This window comes from Salarias fasciatus, chromosome 20 (assembly GCF_902148845.1).
Source record: "Salarias fasciatus chromosome 20, fSalaFa1.1, whole genome shotgun sequence".
NCBI classification, from domain to species: Eukaryota; Metazoa; Chordata; class Actinopteri; order Blenniiformes; family Blenniidae; genus Salarias; species Salarias fasciatus.
In genome coordinates, this window is record NC_043764.1 from 18,796,951 (window position 1) to 18,817,281 (window position 20,331).

Consider the following 20,331-nt stretch of genomic DNA (forward strand, 5'->3'; position numbering starts at 1 on the left):
AACAGGAGATCCAGAGGATGGAAATTATGCCACCACCCCTGTCCTTTTATCAAAGGCCATCTTTCCTTGGCAAGCTGAGGAGACAGAGAGCTCTTGCATTGGGTCCGTTATGCAGAAAGGGAAATGTTAAAGTCTACATCAGTTGTAGAAAGGATTGCTAGGGTTAATCAGCGGGGAAATGTAGTCAGAGGTTTATCATTGTCCTCTGACAGCAGCAGGTTTAGGATTCTGAAGGAAACAGTCAGCTCTGGTGGCCTGGGAAGGCAGCAAAACTCAAGACAGTAGACAGGAAATTGAACCAGCTCCATGCAGAATAATGCGATGCCTCCTACAGGTGGGGAGAGATCTGCTAAGCAGGCACTTGTCGCAGTAGAGGGAACTAAAGCTTGTTTGCTACGGTGACCTACCACTCCTACAGCCCCGGCAACTTGCTTTCGTCCAGCACAGAATCTGCCCTCACACTCCTGGAGAGAGTTTTGGTCCAAAACCACACTGCCACTCTGAAGACGACTCTTCAGGTTGCAGTCGCTGTGGGAAGGCTTGAGGGCAGCGACGGGGTGCTGCAGGGAGGCCTGGACGTGGGCGTTGTGACAAGGGGCTGCTTTGCGACTGATTATGTTAAACAGCGACTGCTGGAGCAGTGAAAAATTGGAATCACTTGGACATTTTTTCAGTCCATAACTAGATATTCCGCCAGATAATGACTGACGTCTAGAATCACATGGACCATGGTGTGTTGATATTCCAAGGGAAGGCCGACGGTGACTCTTGTCTTGTGATCTCAATAGAACCAAAGCGAGGCAGGCCTGGCACACAGAGCCTCTTTGTGTCGCCAAATGGTGGTGATGATGAGAGGTAAGACTGAGTAGACTGCTGAGGTCAGAGTGTCTTCGTGCACCGGAGGTGGGCACTGTTGGATTTTCACTGCTGGTCTCAGAGGGCAGCTGGACGCTGGTGTCACTGAGTCGACGGTACTCAGGAGGCGAGGTGCCGGGGGAAACTTGCAGCGCGGGCGGAGCTGCCCGAGAGGGAAACCCATCCTCGGCCTCCGAGTTCAGCTCAGTGGGACTGAGTTCGGACGGGTTCTCTGCCACCGTCAGGGTGGGACTGACTGATCGCTGAGACTGAATGAGGGCATGAAGTTGAGCAATCTGGCTTGCCCTTTGAGTGTCAAAAACGGGGGCGCTTCCCCTCCGGCCCGCCGCTCCCAATCGAGCCCTGAGCTCTGGGCTCAGCGTTGCCCCCCACACTTCGCCCTTGCCACAGGAACGAGGTCGATCTGTCACAAAAGGGCTACTGCTCTTCCACTGATCAAAGAACAACCCAGAAGCAAAACAGATGTTACTCAGAATACACATAGAATAACCCAGCAACAGAACAAACTACATGATGAAATGAGGGAAAACAACGTTTGTATGGCATGTGCAAAAAAATAAATAAATAAATAAATGTCTTATGATGACTGTGCTGAAGCTGCACAAAGGATGTAAATGCAAGCTAACTTCTTTCGATATGTTCCTGCAGCGTGAGGGTTCAAGTCTTACATCATGTGAGGGATATAAGTGATGTTCAGAGAGTATCTTAATAAATCTGAATGTATGAGGTCCGCTTGGGTGTGTAAGCTGCTGATACAGACCTGCGGTGTTGCCATAGTAATAGGCTCCAGCAGGGACTGGTAGAGGACACTCTGCTGGCTGCTGTGGGAATCCGAGTACACAGTCGAGCCCATGCCACTGTCAAGCGTGCTGTCTGCTGCAGAGACACACAAATCCCACACTCATGAGCTCAATGTCTGACCTTTTTTTTTTTTGTTTTTTTGTTTTTTTAGGACTGGATGTGAACAACAGCTCTTACATGTGACCGAGGTGGCACTGGCAGGCAGGTTACGAAGCCTGTTGTGCTGGTCTGCCTCCGTCTCCTCTGGCTCCAGCAAAAGGGGCTGCCCTACATGCGAAGCCCCGGCAGACATGCCCTGAGACGGCGTCATCTGGATCCGGTGCACTCCGTCACCCTGGACTGCAGCAGACACCGTTCTCTCCCTCCTCCACTTGATCAGTGCCACACGGTCCCTGATCGACTTCCCCACAGTCTTTACATCGCTCTCGTGGAAGAAGCCTGACTCCACCTGACAACAAAAAGGAAAAAAAAAAAAAAAAAAGGAAAGAGGAGCATGACTTTCAGGGTATTTTTAGCGATGAGCATGTGAGAGAAGAGAGGGTGCATTAAAGGGGGTGTTGTGAGGCAAAGAGAAAGAGCAAGAAAGGAAAGGAATAGGAATTCTATTTTAGGGCATCAGAGCACTGGGAGACCATTGTCTATGATTTGCTTCATTGTTCACTACAGAACCATCTGAACCATCACATCTGTATATAGAGAAGAAAGCACAATGCATGCACCTGGTTATACAACTCAGACACCACGAAGCTTGGGATGATGTATACATTGTAAATCAGGATGTAATGGTGTGTAAATCTCATATCTCATACCCTAAATCTCATATTTTTATTAACAATGAAATGCAGACAGCATTTGACGTATAAAGTAAGAAATATGATCAACCCATTAAAAATGAATTACCCTCACAGTAAGGCACAAAAGATGCTAGATGGCTCAAAAGGTTAAGTCACAAAAGGTCAGCGAGGTCAGTTTTTAGGAAGGCATAAAACTACGTCAACAATATTGCTTGGCACTACTCTGTGACACCGCCAGCCTCATTTTCAGTGACACACTAGTTTCCATTTCTGCAGTGTGAGAGTGTACAGCCTCGGCTGTAGAAGTTAACTTCGGCTGCACGACCTTTCTGCAGTCACATAAAACACACATACCTTGTGTATATTTTCCATTTAGAAAATGTCTGTAGATTATATTCAATCTTTACACAACTGTCTACTGAAATAATTGTTCAAGGTTTGGTCAAATCAAAACAGAATACCATCTGATCCACTTAGATGAAATTATTCAGAAACGAGCGCGCATCGTCACTCAGATAAAAAGCCAACTGAAAATGTTAATTCTGTTCTCTCTGGCTTTTTCCATTAGTCTGACTCTCAGTTCAACAATGTGTACAAATCAAAATCCTGCTTTTAACATTTAAAGCCCTTTAAAGTTTATCACTCATTTACCTCACTAACCTATTACACCATCGCCTCCCTTCCACCCACTCTGATCTTTATCAGGAGAACCCTGAACCGTCATATCGTTTAACTTCAACATTTGTACCTCAGCCTTTTCCTCACTCCCATCCAAAACAGAGTTAAAAACACCAAATCAACCCACAAGCTTGAAATCAGTGTTTCATTCTAATTCTATTGCTGGATTTCGATATTCTAACCTTACTGGTTTTTTCATTTGTTTTAAACTACTGTTGTGCAAAATAATGAATCATCAAATGCTTAAAGTCATCAAGCTTGAGGAATAGCATGTACTCCCATCAATCTGGTTTTTAATAACTTTTCAGAACATGCCTCAAAGTCAATTTAGTCACAAATGATGATTATTAAAGATTGAGCAAAGTGAGCTAAACTTTCCTCAGAAGTAATTTTAGTAAAATCATAATAATACGTAGAGAGTAGAGAAAAAACTTTGTAAAAGAGGAAACGACAGCATGCTGGTCTCACTGTGCTGCTGATCCATACATCTGTTCTCATTGGAAAGCATTTGTCCTGAATATTTCAGTCTATTTCTTGCTTCACATCCTGACTGAGGCCAAAATGGCACAGATGTGTGAAGACAAAGAGACCAAACGAGAAAGAGGGAAAAATATGTGCAGGAAAGAGGAGGCAAGTGAAATAATGACCTTGGTCAAAGCAGCTGCAAAAATGAATGAATAAAAGACTGTGATGCACAAGCAGAGTATCATTTGATCAATTGGCTGGATATTAAAAAACAAATCCGTCTTTTATTAAATTGAGGGCGAGCATAGTTATTAAAATGATAACACCTTCCTCTCAGCTTACATGACCTATTGTGACAGCTCCTCTTTTCACTGCTTAATTGCTCATTCATTCATTTAAACAGCGAGTCCAAATATTTTTTATAATATCATATTGCTTAAATATTGCAGTATTATACACCTCAGTTCTGCTTCCATGCTGCTGCAGTAGCGCATTAATACATTTGTTATTAGTTCTAAACAAACCTGATACAAATCAAAGCTGAATAATTAAGTTATTGAACAATTCGTTAATTAGTACCACTTCAGCTTTCCCGCAAATATCATCTTATCTGTTAAAGCACAAAGTGCAACAATGATAAAATTTACATTGTCGACTATAAGTTGACTCCAGTCTTAATCCACACCCTTATTCTGGACATTTTCTCTGAGGGCTTTGTTATCTGATCAGACAAACTATGTAAACACAAGGAAAAAAAAAAAATAAAACTGCAATCAACAGATTCCCGGAACAGCTAAGTAAGATATCAACAGCAATCTCCACTTAAACATGTCCTCAGATCATGAGATATGATTACTGGGGATAGGATGGACACACGAAGCTGCAAAGACATGCAAAGCATGATCAACTCAATGTCCAGCACACTTCCAAATTGATTATTCAAACTATTATTTTTAAACAGTCACTTCGACATGATGTTCTACTGCCACTGAAACGTATGAAAACAACTTTGCACAAAGTCACAGCACTCTGAATCCGATCTAGCCTCTCATAGTTTTATCAATAAGTCAGTTCCTCTGATTACTGCATCTGTGAAGAATTCACTCACCATTTCTTGAGCCACCACCTCAGGGACCTCCCTCTCCAAGTCGAACGTGAATTCGATGGCTCCGCTCTCCTTGTACTTCCCTTTTAATTTCTTGTGGTCCTCCACCCACAGTTTGAGGGCTATTGAGGCCTTTTTCCCGTCGTCCTCCTCTGCAAGCTCTACCCTCACACCTGTGTCCTCAGCAAAGAAAGCGTGGTTCAACAGGTCCTTGATTGTGTATCTGCAGAGATGAAAGAGCACAGCTCAGACGGCAGCTCAGAGCTATTGTGTCAAATTGTTTGCATATCCCGGTATGACTTTGTCAGTTTTTATGAACCACCTAAAAACAATGTTTTACAAATGTGACAACAGGCCGTAAAATGATGTAAAGGTTAGCACTCTGATCTGAATTTAAAAAAATACCTCAGTATATATAGGAGTATAATTAAAAACAATTCAGGGAAATGAGACCAACAATAAATAGGCTTAAAGCAATGACGTAAAACGTAAATATTACAAGCGATTAAAGTCCAAATCTCTGTTTACATGTCTTGATTCGGCAGTCACATTACTGAAGGGGACAAAACTATTGAACTGTGCAACAAAAGACGAAGTGCGATACAGAAAGGTTATTTTGGCCTCGTCTTAGATATTAATTAAGAGTAACAGTCATGTGTGAACCTGAGCTTCTGAAACACTCACTGCACCTAATCACACTTCGATATTAAATAAATAACTAAAATCCACTGGAAGCTAATTAGGACTAATTTTTTTTTCCCTCCACACACAAACTGATTATGTAACAGAAGTGAAAGACACCCTGCAGATATGGAGGCAGACCGCAGTGCTGCTGAGAGCCCGACTGTCAGTGCCGAGCCAATAAAGCGGAGGTGGCAAGATAAGGCATGAAAGACGAGGGGGCACCTTGTGGGCCTTGCTGGCTGGACACTGGGCTACCGTGGGGACAATCACTCACCGCTCCTCTTTCTTTTGGCAGATACACTCCCCGATGATCTCCTTGATTTCAGGATCCATGACCTTGTTGTAGCTGGCAGGCTTCACTCCCTGAGGAAAAGGAAATATACACAAAATGTTGAGGGTACGCCACTGAAAGGATGCTGTGCTGATGAGAAATAATAACAAAAGAAAAACACGGGAAATGTTTGGGGATGTTTCTGCGATACTCCTAGTTGTGGGCATGGCAGCAGCGGACCTCAAATCCTTGTGGATCCAAATGCTGATATGTACATTGGAGCATTCCTATATTGTGCAATTTGCAAAATAAACATTTAGGAATTGGTTCCAACTCTATGTTCCGACTTTTCATCCATCTCAGTAGGACTGATTCTGGAGGTTTGCGTGAGAGCTTGACAAACTGCGGATCCTGGTTTAGTATTCAGAAAAGATCATGTTTTCATATTTTCTACACAATTACAACTTGGTACAGTTACTTTCTATCAGTGTAGAGTTGTGTATGGATTAAATCTACTGATACCACTGATACTGCTGTCTATCTAAGGGTTCTTGTGCAAGACAAAAAACAAACCGTATTTTAATCACTTTGCTTCCTGAAACTGAATCCTGGATGTCCACTAATCTCCTCAAATTGAAAGACGAAGAAACCGAGATCATCTTTTTAGGTCTTTCACATAACACTCAGGCTCTTGTCTCTGTTCTTGGGCATCCTTCTTGCAGTACTGAGTAAGCTTCTGGAAATCTGGTAGTTATATTCAATGTCTGCTTAAGCTTTCATATCAAAGTCAGGACTTTTGTTTGCAGCAGTTTCTATTTGGAACTTAAACTTTTGTATCTCTTGTTCGAATGAAACAAAACTCAACACAACTTCAACAATTTTACAGTGCTCTGTTGACTAATGATATCTTGCCCCCGAAAAGCTTTCCTGAAGAATATTATTTGTGTTTTATAAGATTCCCAGAACCCCAAGGATGACTTTTATTTTGTAATTTATCGCCCCTTGAGTTGGAGTTCAAACTGCGGTATTTTGCTTAGCCGATTGATTTTTTTTTTTTTTTTTCTTAATAGACCTTTTCTCAGTTCAGTTCTCAGAAGATGCTTGGTAGCCTTGAAAACCTTCACTGTAAACACTTCTGTCATGTAGTGATAAGAACTTTGCTTTGTCATCTGCTATTTTTGTTAATTTGGTTTAAATTCTGATGAGTCTCATGAGCTGGGCACTATGAAGGTACTGGACATTTTCTCAACTTATTAAGGTTGAAATTACTTGTGTATGATATTCATATTCCAGTTTTCTTTTATGGGATCTTACTTGTTCTTGTGAAGCACCTTGTGACATCGTTACAACAGAAACAAAAGACACTAATCCCAATTGTGGACAAGAAGACTGCACGGTGTGTAAAAATATGAGTGATCGGGTACTTTACTTCTGCAGAGCTAATAAAAAAAAATGTCTCTATAAGCCCAATTTATCAATTTCTGCATCTGAAATATGTAAAGTGAAAAACATCCATTAAATTGACCTTTTTCTTTCAGTTATGCAGCTGAGAGCTGGATCTGTCCGGGAATGTCACAGTGTAACACTGTCAGGGTTTCTCTTTGATCAATGTCCTATTAATATGCTGCAGTGGTCCCTGCACGGCTGTGTAATAACGGCACAGAAATAATGCAGAAAACATGATTTAGAAAAAGCAGCCCTGATGCGGCCCAACCGTTCAAAAGGCCACAAAAGTCCTCTGTGTTTTCACAGCATGTGAAAGAGTCATCATTTAACAAAGCCAAGTCTCAAGAGTGGAAAATCAATACTCCCCTACAGATCCAGAGGCATGTCATAATTTCAGACACCCTCTAACCTGATGAAGGTTTTGCACTGCTTTGCTAGCAGGGACACAACAGACTCAAACAGAATAGGACAATCTTTAGGTTTCATCTTAAACACCGACAATGTGGACTCAATGTGGATGTAAATTCCGCACTCTGGTGCAGACCAAACAAGTGAAACCTGGCGCTGTCCATGTCCACTGTTACACGCCGTCAGACGATAGAGCGTACCAAACACAGGAAATGAATTTTGGAGCCGCTGCAGCATGTTGCACACAGCAGCGTGCTGGACGGCGCACGGCCTCTCCTGCTGCTCGCACAGGACAGCTTCTTGTGAAAAAGCAATTATGACTGCATGAGAGAGTCGAGACAGAAACACCAGAACAGCAGAAGTTTGTTGTTGTTGCTGTTCAGAGTCAGACTCAGCAGGACAGATGTTGGTTTTCAGTCCTGGGGAAATAATGAGCCAGGTTCTCTTTTCCCTTATGCGTTTATAATTCATAGATCAATTTCATTGGTAGCAGCCAAAGCAAATCCCTGACCAATCAAACCAAATGCCTGGGCCTTCATTTAAGTATTAAGAAAATGAGAAATTGAAAGAACATTTAATCTTTTGTTTTTCTTGCATTTGTGACACTTTACAGTCAGTACCCCAAGATAAAGTTAAATGTTCCAAATATGGCATAAAAATGTTGTCAAGTGTAAAACTGACCAAGAGGACTTCATATTTCACTACTTATGGGGGAAAATCATAAAGTGTGCGTTCATTTTTCAAACTAATATTGTCTCTATTTCTTTTCATAAGGGGAAAACAACCAAAAATAATTTGTCATTGGTGCCAGATTTAAAAAAAAAAAAAAAAAAAAAAAAAAGAATCCAAGCGTTTTCAGTCCTGACTATACTTTATATGCAATGTCACAAAACCCAGTGTATATGGTACAACCGCTGAACTCACACTTGTGACTTTGCGGTAGATCTGAGCAGCATTTTGGCACTCAGAGTAGGGATATTCTGAAGTGGCCATCTCCAGCATACACATGCCAAAGGCGTAGACATCCACCGCCTCATCGTAGTGCTCCTCATACATTTCTGGAGCCATGAACTCTGGAGTGCCTGCAGAGAGAAGGAGGCAAATGGAGGAGTAACTAACTGCACTACTTTTTTTTGACCGAAAGAATTAAAAATGTGACATGCCGTATGTTCAAGTCTCCTACCTATGACACTCTTGGCAAACGAAGCCGCTTTGAGGGTTGCCAGTCCTAAATCACCGATCTTCACTGACCCCGTCGGTCCAGTTATAAAGATGTTATCACATTTAAGGTCCCTGTGAATGATGGGAGGTGTCCTGGTGTGGAGAAAGTGCAGTCCTTTCAAGATCTGTCTGCACCAGCTTCTCAGGACTTTGGGTTTCATCACCTTGAAGCGCTTCAAATAGCTGTGGGAAAAAGGAGAGACATGAAAAAGTAGTAACATCACGACGCCCTCAAACGCAGCTTGTCAGAGGTGCCATCGCTACTCACGTTTTCAGCGTCCCTGACGTCATGAGCTCCGTTACTAAAACGATGCATTTCTTTCCTTTCAGAGGAGACTCCCAGAAATCATAGAAACGGACAATGTTGGGATGTTGTAGACCCTTCAGCATCTCTGCCTCCTCTTTAAAGCGCTGGCGTTCAACTTTGGATAGCTTCCGATCCTGGGGGAAAAAAACACAAATAAAACAAAAAACAGATGCAAGAGAGATGATGAATATCAAGTAGTTGATCGTGATATTCGTGACATTTCTGGATCCGAGTAAACAAAACCTCCATCCAGATTTCCTGCAGATTTAAAGTCATGTGTCCAGAGAACAGTCGTGCCAGCCATGAATGATGTGTGCATGTGTCTGCATTCCAACACTGGCATACTGTGTGGATCAGCTGTTTATTATATTTTTAAATTATAAGAAATCCAAAATTAAATTCAGTTTACTACTTGAGATTTATTATGTGAGTGTAATTATTTGAGTGAGTTCCAATCTTGACGTGTGATAGTTGACAGCTTTACTCAAATGATATTATGACATTATTATTTAATTACACTGGTGAAGTCGTGTTGATCGCAACTCAGGGAGATCAATTATTTTCGTCCCATGATTAAAGTAACGGAGCAGAAGTGGAGAGAGAGCAAAGGTTGGACAGATCCCATTCATCCCTCCTGGAATGTATACCCTGTATATGTGCAAATAGTTTAAGATCATTCTGATTTAAGAGTAAAACATAAAAAAAGGAGTGACGAAGATTTAACAGGAAGACATTAAATTCGACACATCAAGTCTATAACTCCAGCAAGATTAGGACAACTGTGTCCTGGATTAAAAAAACCCAACAACTTAAGTATTCTTTCTAAATATTAAAAGCTGCGATAGGTCTCAATTGGCATTCACAGTCCATTATCACCACAGGACAGTCAAAACAAAACGAACGAGCAAACAAAGCAAGATTGATTTTTGAATTAAGTCAGTCAACTGATCCATCAACTGCTGCTGCAGCTTTATTTTTCTATGGGCATCGTATTTTAGCGAGACAGTCACATATCACCTCACCCTTCCTAGTTTCAGTTTATCCAGACTGAGGGGCGACTAACCACAGCGACCCTGGGGAGAACGAGCCCAGACGTTATCATGGACACACCCACAACACGCTGCAGCTAAAGGTTACGCATCGATCTCTTCAATCCTGCTCAATCTCCTTCACTTGCTTGCTAATGTTCTCACCCACTACCTTTCGCTCCTTTCACCCCTCCCCCCGCAACATCTGCAATCCATCTTCCTCTCTGCACCCTAACACCGACCACTCCCTTGTTCGGCACCCAGCATCCCCACACAGACACGCACCCAGAAACCTCCACGGTAAGCGCTCTCCCTCGCTGCCGTCCCCAGCCCCCCCTCCCCCGTGAGACCAATCCCTTCTGTTGCGGCACCTTGCTTTATAGTGGCTCCTTTCCTACAATTTTTTTTTTCATAACCACCACATCAATGACTTACATAACACATCCACGCGCTCGGCGACTGGAGGCAAGACCCCACCCCTCACAGAAACAGAGACGGACGACACTGTCAGAGGAATGCAACGAACACAACCTAGCCGGATCTAATCTATTCAATTATTCAACTGCAGCTGACTCCCTCTGCGATGAAACAGGCGTTGCAAAAATCAAGCAGGATTGCCTAAAAATTAACAGCGATCCAAGATGTGCTGTGATGCAACGTGTCGACTAGTGATATGATGATAAAAGAAAGGCATTTGCGATAATGTGGCATATCAGGTTTTCAGTGCAAGTGTGTTGGGGGGTGGGGGATTTTCACTGCACTCTTCTAAGTCCCATGAATAATTCAGTTCTGCAGAGAACTCTTTTCTACTGAAGCAAGCTGAGCAATGCAAGGCAGGGACAGCCTAAGTTGGGCTGGGTTATCCCCATGTGCTCTTTGTTGCACAGGAGCAGCACGTGGTCCAAGTTCACCTAAAACACGAGTCAGGAATTGCAACAGTGAGGAGTCGAACAGACAGCCAAGGGCGTTCTTTTCATCCAATGAGCACTGCAGCATTTTCCTCCCTTTGGGCAATGCTCTCCTCTTCTCCCCACATCACTCCTCTCTTTTCTAGCTCCCCCTCATCTTTCAGGAATCGTGCTGCTTTCCAAAATAGGAGCCTCCCTCAAGTCTGTATTCCACTCAACACACACCCGATCATTTGCTCCCCCCACCCTACACCTTTCCCTTTAAGTAGACATTGAGGTTTCTGCATAATTCAGGAGCCACATGGAGGCTCAGAGGTGTTGTTCACGGTATAGACAGATAACAGAGTATACATCCTTAGGCTGCAGAAGGATATCACTCCATTACACAAATGCCTAACATAAATGAAGCTTGGTGTGTTTATAGCTACTGTGAATTATGACACCTCTTCACAGGTATGACTCATTAAACTGGATTTAGACTCCAAACAGATCAAACAAACCTTTCAGTGTTTTGTTGTATGCGTGTGATCTTATCGAGTGTATGCTAAAGAAAAGACTCAGCTGGCCTCAGCAATGTGTGCAGCCACCCAGGCGAGATTAAACACACACACACACACAACACTATGCTGGGCAGCAAGGACAGAAAAATAGATTGTGACATTAGAAGGAAGCAATCTTTAAAGCTGTGCTTCACATTGCTGCCATCGACTACATCTGTGTGTTCAACTCTATTAAGCCTGTAGCTCTGGGAGCTCATACAGCAGCTGAGACAAATCAGAGTGAGACACCAAACCAGTGGGCTCCTGTGTACTGACGAGACCAGGTAATAGATTAAAATAACTGTCCTGGGAACTCTGTGGTCGAATGTACCGTGAAATTGTGAAACTATGTGTTGAAATCAGGTTTGTGACATAATGTCACATGTCGAGTTCACTGCGGACTGTCCGTTTGGCCATTATGAGGAGATCACCCCTTTACCTGAGGATCCAGGGCTAAGTATGATCAAGCTGTAAGTGTTGCACTTCTTAGTGAGAGGAGCTTACCAACTTTATATAAAAGGCTTTGGCTGGTTCCTTGATGGCTTCTGAAATAGTCAGCAGTGCTGAATATAACTCTTTGGGTGAAGCACTGCTTGAATATAACCTCAGTTTGGAGTTAACGTGACATTGAGACCTGCTAAAAACATGCAGCATAGATGCTATCACTGTTTACTATTCAGTGCCAGCAAAGACAATATGTCTACTGTGATCTACTGAGTGAGTAAACATAATCAAGTTCATTTGAATATAATGCATATGTTGTCAATATGCAACATCTCAGGCACAGTTACTGACATGTACATGGACACATGAGAGGTTTCCATTGAAGACTAATGTGGCCCGATAAGAGAGAAAAAGACACGCAAAATATTCATCACCGTGTCTCATCAAGCTTGGTAATTGGTCTTTCAAACTCATGCAGGGAGCGGAGGAAACACGTGTAATCCAACAAACTCAAACAATAAGCACACTTCATGCGAGATTTGTTCTGGAACAGCCTGGTGTTCAACATTTACCAGCACTTGACCAACAGCAAAGAGCTCTGCGAGCGTGTTCCCGAGGATTCACCATGAAATTGGAATTCCTGCCACAAACAGAAGCATGAAAAGCAAAAACAACCGTTCATGTCCCAACAAGATAAACACTGCGTACAAACAAGGCTTGACTCGAATCAGACAGAAACTAAAAATAGACCAGTAGGTGATATAATTGATCATGAGATTTGGCGGCAAAGACAATCTGTTATGAGAGGACAACTCGTGTTTACTCGTTTCTATATAGATAGAGGAGCTGAAACACAGCTGAATTCTGACTAAAATTACATATGTGAATTTTTTCCTCATTAGTACTTCTGTTTCTCAACAAAAAGTGTCTAAAAGAACTTTTGAGTGGAATCACACTGCTCTCAGCGTAGGTACTCTTATGTTGCATAGTGTTGAGGCAGACCACACCTCTCACCATCCATAGAAAATATACTATACGATGTTCCATTACCTGATAAAGACATACACAAATAACAGACAGTGATAGTCATATGATGATTTTGTGAAAATGTTAAAACACCACAGGAACTGACAATGAATTCTAAAGTTTTTTTTTTAAGTTCACATCGAGACATAAATATTTTTAACTTCAGAAATCGAGCAATCTTGAATGAAGATGTGTCACATACAAAAGTTGATAAATGTTCCTGTAAGCAGTCTCCAATGGATCAAAAAAATAACTGTCCAAGCATCTGACTGACATTAGGCAAGCTGGAAAGATCACACTGCAGTGCAAGTCAAGGTTTCTCACTTTCACTTTAGTCTTGGAGACACAAAGCCAACAAGTAACGACTAAAAATTCAAATAAGTCGGTGAACCTGTGGCATCCATACACAGGAGTCTAAATGCATTAAAAGACTAGCTACTTTCAGCTTTTCAATTCCTATTTATGGCAGGCAAATTGCACGCCACGTCTGGCTGCTCTTTATCCACATCTTTGTGTGCCTAATTAACATTTCCAGTTTTCCTTCATTAACTCGGCCTCATCTTGATCCTTCATTAACAAGAAGCGGATTAGCAACATTTGGACTCAATAACAATAGTGTGACAGAGATTTTGTATTTAAACAACTCGTCAACAAGTTTTACGAGAAAAGCTAGACAACTAAACCAAGCAAACTCCGTATGTCACAATACGAGTAAGAAGATTTAGAAGGGAAATATTCCACCTCAGGATGTACAGTACTTACTGAAACAGACTAGCAGTGGACTCCTACACACACACACATACGAACACAGTAAAGCCAAAGCGCAAATAGGCCACAGTCGAGTTTCTTAACACCGCAATGAAAAGCTCAAATTCAGTCTCACTCACAATGAGAATGTGATGCTTTATTGATCGATGGTGGACCTGTTCTCTATATCAGAGGTCAGACTGCTGCAGAACACCAGCCGTACGGCTGTGTCTTATTCAGTGAATTTAGACATCCCGACAATGAGGATGTTGGGAATCATGGGAAATAAACCCAAGGTGTCATTGTGAGGGAGGCATGATAATTCCCTTGGCTGCATTCTGCATCCGTCCTTAATAACAGATGACTATTGCTGTGCTTCCGCCGCTGTAACAAAAGCTGGTGCAACGCGAGCCATGAGCCAGCAGTCTGCCCACAGCTGAATTGTGTCCCATCAGTCATGTCTGCAGGAGGCTTTGACCAGCAGCTGTGCCAGTCACCATTATCCAGACCCGAGTGTTATAGCCCAATATACAGCCAAGGCACACACCTATGCTGTGTAAAACGGCACACAGGCACTTGGCAGGGTGGCAATGTATAATATTTAAAACAAGAAGGGGTTGGGGAGATGTCTTACAGGTGGAGAGCGAGCTCAGCATGAGAAAAAAAGCCAAAAGACAGGAACACCTGAGATGACAAGCCACTTCGACACGGTGACAGTAAAACAATAATCAGACTGTGACCAAATGACTACTTTCCTGTTTGAGTGCGAGAGAAGTGAGCCAAAAAATGATGGGGAAGAAACAAGCAGACATGATGAGGAGGAAGTTTATAGCAGACACACACAGTACAGGCAGACATGAAATATTCGGTAATGGCTGCATGAACAAATACAAAAGGCAGTAAGGGTGTTACAGTGAGGGTATTCAAGTTTGTTGGATGGGTTTCTAAGTGTATGAAAGTGTCTGGCCAACTGTGATTGAGCCAATGCGAATTAGGGCACAAAACCTATAAACCTCTTTTCTGTCTTCAAGTAAATGTTGGCTGACAAGCGAGGAATTCTTTGCACAGAAGCAAAGAAAAGCAAGTTTTGATGACTCACATCTTTTCTCAAAATCTAACACTGCTCAGGCAGTGGCCATGACAATTGTTGACTTGGTACATCAAGCTTACAGCCTGACTAATATTAGATTTTTGACAACGCTCAAATCAAAGCTAAGTAGAAACGGCTGACGTTTTCTTTCCTACATGGACCTTACATAAAGGACTTTTTCCTAAAAAAGAACCTGACGCATTTCGACAACTAAAGCACAGAACTTTGTAATGCGTTCAACCAACAGTTAATTTTAACTATACATTACACACACACACACACAGAATACTGCATAATACTGCATCATGTTTGTATAGTTTAGCAGCATTTTCTTTAGAATTTTAATCAGGTTCTTACTGAAGGCAAAAAGCAACATCTCCCTTTGTGTCCAGCAGAACTTGACACACAACAGCTGGTAGTGACATCTTCAACACACACTCCTGTCTAATGGTCACACAGACTCTCAAAGCTGTGGTAAAAATAATTTGGAGCAGCTAAATTAGCAGCTATGATACCCTCGGTGGTGATTTTACCCATCTTAACCGAACTTCAGAAAAATATTCTCAAGTGTACTTCTTGCTCATGTCAATGCATGAAGCTGAATGAAGCCAGTGTGGACTGGTGAGAGCGAGTGAGAGTGTGGGAAGTCCGACACATGTGGGTCTGGTGATGATGATGATGATGATGATGGTAGTTGGGGCTGAGATAAAACTGAAAAAGTGAGAGTGGTGAGCTGGGGAGAGATGTCCTGAGTCGAACTGGCCAGCTTGGCACAGAACTCTCTCTTGAATACTTTATCAGCTGCTGCAGTGTGGGAGAGAGACAGCCTTGATTCAGCAAAATACTGGGATCCAGACTAAACACCACATAGGCAAAAAACACAAGCAAACTTGTTTCCTACGTGGAGCGTTTAAAAGCATCCCTCTCACTTAATGCCTGTGCTCACTTTTCCAAAATACACCCTGGCCATCTCAGGCACTTCATGTGCCACACGTAATGCAACCTTCAACATTTAGTAAAAAAAACATTGTCAGTGGCTCAAAGAAACTTGAAACTGCACGAGAAAGGCAATGAAGCCAAACTGACAGTGAGAAGAAAATGTAAACTATTTCAGATCAAGAAGATAAACATATTTGACCCAAGGTGTGCATATGTGATGGGTGGAGCTGAGCAAAACGCCTCCTGTGTCGGGCTTTGCCATTGTTTGAGCTTGCTGTTGTAGTTTTAGCCTGAAGGAAATGATAGTTTTAAATGCTATGTTTGTCCTTCTCTGTGATGTGTGACCTTTCTGAGCATTCACTATTTTGCTGAACACGTGGGTCTCTCACTCTCATGAAAAGGAGAACCAGGGTCTTTAAGAAGCGGAGGCAGTGCTGGACGTTAGCTTTTTGACTGCGGGGAGTTTTGCATCCTTTTCCTGTCATCCAGTGGAGACATGAACCTGTTTGCTACAACTTCTCGGTCTGACAGTGGGACGCTCGCTGTGTGGCATCTGTCCACCTCTCTGCTGGTGGTGACGACTTCCTGCTGCCTCCTGGCACGGGAGACACCGCACTGCGCTGATAGATCACTCCCTGTGGCTCCAGGTCGCCTTACTCAACACTAGTTCGATCAGGAACCAATCATGAAATCTGAACAAACTTTTTAAAAAGGAATCTTTAGACTTTATGTTCTCGACAGACATGGCAGCAAAATGAGGACTTTATTCACATGAAGGAAATACGTTCAGATGGCTGCGCCGTTTTTTCTTTCATTAGGCTTTTAATCAATTATGGACAGTGGCATGTTTGAAACAAAACATTTTTCACACATGACTTACTGTCCTTACAGTATCATGATGAATAAGTGTAAAGATTTGTTTGGAATAACTGGTCTTTTAAAATGTTTTCCATCTTATCTAACAGAGGCCTTCAGTGTTTGTCTAAATGTAGTAATGTCTGATGCAGCAAACCTGCCCTATGTTGTACCTCAGGGATTTGTTCTGAGCTTTTCTTGCTGTACATATTGCCTCTTGGCCAAATTATTAGAGGTTGACAGACGAGACATTTTGTTATGTCTGTGTTGCTGACATCCAGATACATTATTCTTTCCAAGCTTCTGAATTTTATGAACTGCTTTGTTTAAAAGAAAAAAAGTCTGACAGAAATCAAGCAATTGTTAAACAACTTTCTTCAGAAAAACAATGAGAAAACTGAAACTTTGATTATGGCCCCGGGCAAGGTGATCCCACATCAGCTCTTAAGCTCTTTAGATAAATCCAGTGTGTCCTCTTTGACAGTTCAGTGTTTGAGCATCACACCAAACAGCTGGTTAGAAACTGTTGGAAAAATCCCGAAACTCATACTGCCGGTGACAAAGCCAAACTTGAAATGACTTATCCACACTTTAATCTCTTCTCGTTTGGACTATTGCTGCAGTCTTTAATAATGTTTGTTTAAACAAATCAGCAGTGGACCGTTTTCAGAGTGTGGAAAGTGATGTGGCAACTGGCAAGACTTTTAACTGGCACCAAAAGAAGGTCTCACATTACTCCAGTCTTGGCTGTTCTTCACTGGTTACCAGCAAATTTAAGAATTCATTGTAAAATTTTAGTCTCAACATTCATGGTCCAGCTCCCCAATACAACTCTGACCTGCTGAAACCATATCCTTCTTAATGTGCTCTGAGGTGAACAGGTCATGCCCACACAAGTAATGCAGCTACCTGCCCAAAGCAAATGAAAACAGCCAATTCAACTGGCTTCTATGTTCTGTTCAATTTCAACAAAATGACACATCGTTTGCTGCAGGTTTGACATTTTCCTGAGTTGCCACATATTTTCTAGAATACACACATTTCCACATTTTAACACTGTGGAGCATTTGCAACGTTACCCCATTGCACTACATGGCTTTGCACAGAAAGTCTCTCACCTGCCACCGATAGCCACAAAAGGCTTCACGGAACAGTTTCCTAAGGTTTTAGACAAACATGGGGAGAAAGATATGTACTGCACAGAGCGATAAGGGGAAAGGCCTCCGTGGGTTGAAAAAAGGTTGCATTGCTCAAGTCTGGACAGCTCCAAATATCAGGTATAAAAGTTGTGCTGTGTTTGCTGAAGTGTGGCTGGCAGGTTCAGGGCAGTTGCATTGACTTTAGAGCTCCTTTAATGAAAAATTAGGATATTTTGCCTTCTTTTTGTGTCTTGGTTATACAGTTAAATAAATCCAAAAAAAGAGAAATAGAACATTTGGAGTCATTTTTGAAATTATAGTATTCTTAACATAGTAAATGACATGTCTGACATGATGTCTGTAATTGACTTGCAGGTGTTGTCAGTTTCCCCAGTTCCTTAACAATATCCTCAAAAATAAAAAGTCTCAAATGGCTATGTATTCTTTAAAAACTTCTCTAAGGCATATATACAACAAAAGGTACTGAGATCATAATGTGTTTTCCGGTCTATGAGGGGCACATTCCGTTAGATCAATCTGTTTCAGCTATAATGAGACTGGGGGGGGGGGGCGGAATCCTCAAGAGAACAACTGCAATAAAAATCCCAAGATCACAGTATTGATTTTATGACTACCATTGCTGCTTTTATATGTGACAATCCAATAAACAGATTTGCAAAAAAAAAAAAAAAAATCCCAAGATCACGTAGGAAAAATATTCATACAACACAGTCAAAATAGACTCAGTTTTACTTATGTTATTAGAAAAATCATATGGAAAAAAACTGATAAAGAAGCCTTACAGATAAGAAGCTTTGCGTCTTAACTGACACAATCAAAAAATTACAGCAATGATGAATTTAAATGGAAATACCACCTTAAGGATATTTGTCTTTAAGCACTATTACATAAACATCTTAGTGACGCGGAGGTCAACCGGAGTGTGTATTAAAGGTAACCCTTGTCTTCATACCGCAGAGCCTAAGCAAGAGGCCTTAACAGGATACAAAGGTGCTCCAGGTTTATTCATACAAATAACCTTCTTAAATTCCAAAAGGGATTACTGGTCCTAATGAGCTGTTGTGACACTTTGTATTGTTGGGAGGAGGGGAGGAGGAGGTCGAAGGTCATTTTGGTAAATCTTTTAATGTAAAGTGAGCCTCTGCACGTTTCTATATACAGTCATCACTGTAGGCACCAATTCGATGCGCTGGCACAAGTACAACTTTATATTTTGACCACAACATATGAGCGGTTACAGTACAGCACTAGCAAAGTGTGTCAGCTTCAATAATCGTCTGACCGCTGTGGTATTCAAGTCAAAACAAGGCAGCTCACAATAGGTCAGGCATGCAGTCCTGGTACTTCTGCTGCATCTCGAAGCAAAGATTCATGTAAAAACCCATCTGTCAATAAATAGACACCAACTGATAAGTAATCAGCCTCAATCTGAATATCTTTCAGCTTTGGAGAGTTTGGGCTCTTGCATACAAATCACTTTAGGCATCAAGAGAAAGATAACAAGCATTTCTTTCTAAAAATTTTGTAGTCCAAACAAGAACACAGATGGATCGTGAAACACTTATGTGAAAACTTGACTGCCAATTACTGAAGTAAGGAGGATCAACACATTAATAAATGAACTGACAAAGAGACCGTATGAACAGACACGTCCTCTCTAAAGAGATGAAAACAGAAATGGAGCTCATACCTGGAAATACCTGAAGACGTCGGTCAGATATGAGCTTCACAAGTAGGACTGGAAGTGGCTCTGAAATGCACTGAAACATTAAGTTTTGCTCAGTTCTCTTAAAATATGAGTGTTTGCTGCATAACAAATTCAACTTATGGAAGCATTTGAATTCTTTGGATAGTCATCAAACTCTCATTACAGCCTCAGTAACCAAAAACCCTGCTTGCAGCCTCTTTAGCTGCAGTAAATGAGGTGGAGAGCTTTCCCCACTTGAAAACACTCTGGATTCCCAAGTCACTTCCACTCAAAGTGCTGTGTGCTCAGACATGTGTTCTCAATGACCCTTCCAAAACATGAAAATACAAGACAGTTAAGTATATATTAGCTTAAGATGAAAGGGAAGCTGATTTTGGACCATTTACCCATGGCATTCTTCTCTTCTAGACAAAGTGGGACAAAAGATTACAGACAGGACTAACATGCCAAGAAATATTTTCATGCAAGCTGTGTTTTGACGTTGAAGACATCATTTACTTCAACAACTTTGACTGGCTATATTTGTCGACTGCATAAGCTTTTTATTTGCCACTGACAAAGAAAGACCATTTCCACTTATGTGTGCGTAATAAACAACAGTTTTGTTGTTAGTCATTAAAACAGTTTTTTCTCAACTGTCTTTTCAAACTAATTCATTTATCTTTTGTGGGTGTATATTAATCAGTGTTGACCAGTGTCTGCTTTGTGTGTCAGATGTAGATTTTAATCACCCAGCATGTTTCATCGTGCCTGGTGAGGACACACTGCAGAATACACGGCTGTGACTTAAATATGATTGTCTCTCTCCCCTCAGGCTCCTCAACTGGATAA

The 20,331-nt window shown here is 41.8% G+C and overlaps 1 protein-coding gene across 2 annotated transcripts in view; it reads right to left on the bottom strand.

Annotated features, from left to right (window-relative positions):
* Positions 1-20,331, bottom strand: part of LOC115408069 (serine/threonine-protein kinase WNK2) — a 43,218-nt gene that overhangs the window by 18,155 nt on the left and 4,732 nt on the right. The window contains exons 3-10 of one of the 2 annotated variants that reach the window (XM_030118660.1): positions 9,018-9,190; positions 8,712-8,932; positions 8,453-8,610; positions 5,678-5,766; positions 4,723-4,942; positions 1,855-2,125; positions 1,637-1,752; positions 408-1,307 (exon numbers count right to left, since the gene is read on the bottom strand). In XM_030118660.1, the coding sequence (XP_029974520.1) occupies positions 408-1,307; positions 1,637-1,752; positions 1,855-2,125; positions 4,723-4,942; positions 5,678-5,766; positions 8,453-8,610; positions 8,712-8,932; positions 9,018-9,190 (2,148 nt within the window). The remainder of the gene's footprint in view (positions 1-407; positions 1,308-1,636; positions 1,753-1,854; positions 2,126-4,722; positions 4,943-5,677; positions 5,767-8,452; positions 8,611-8,711; positions 8,933-9,017; positions 9,191-20,331) is intronic. The other variant, XM_030118661.1, reaches the window with a different exon arrangement.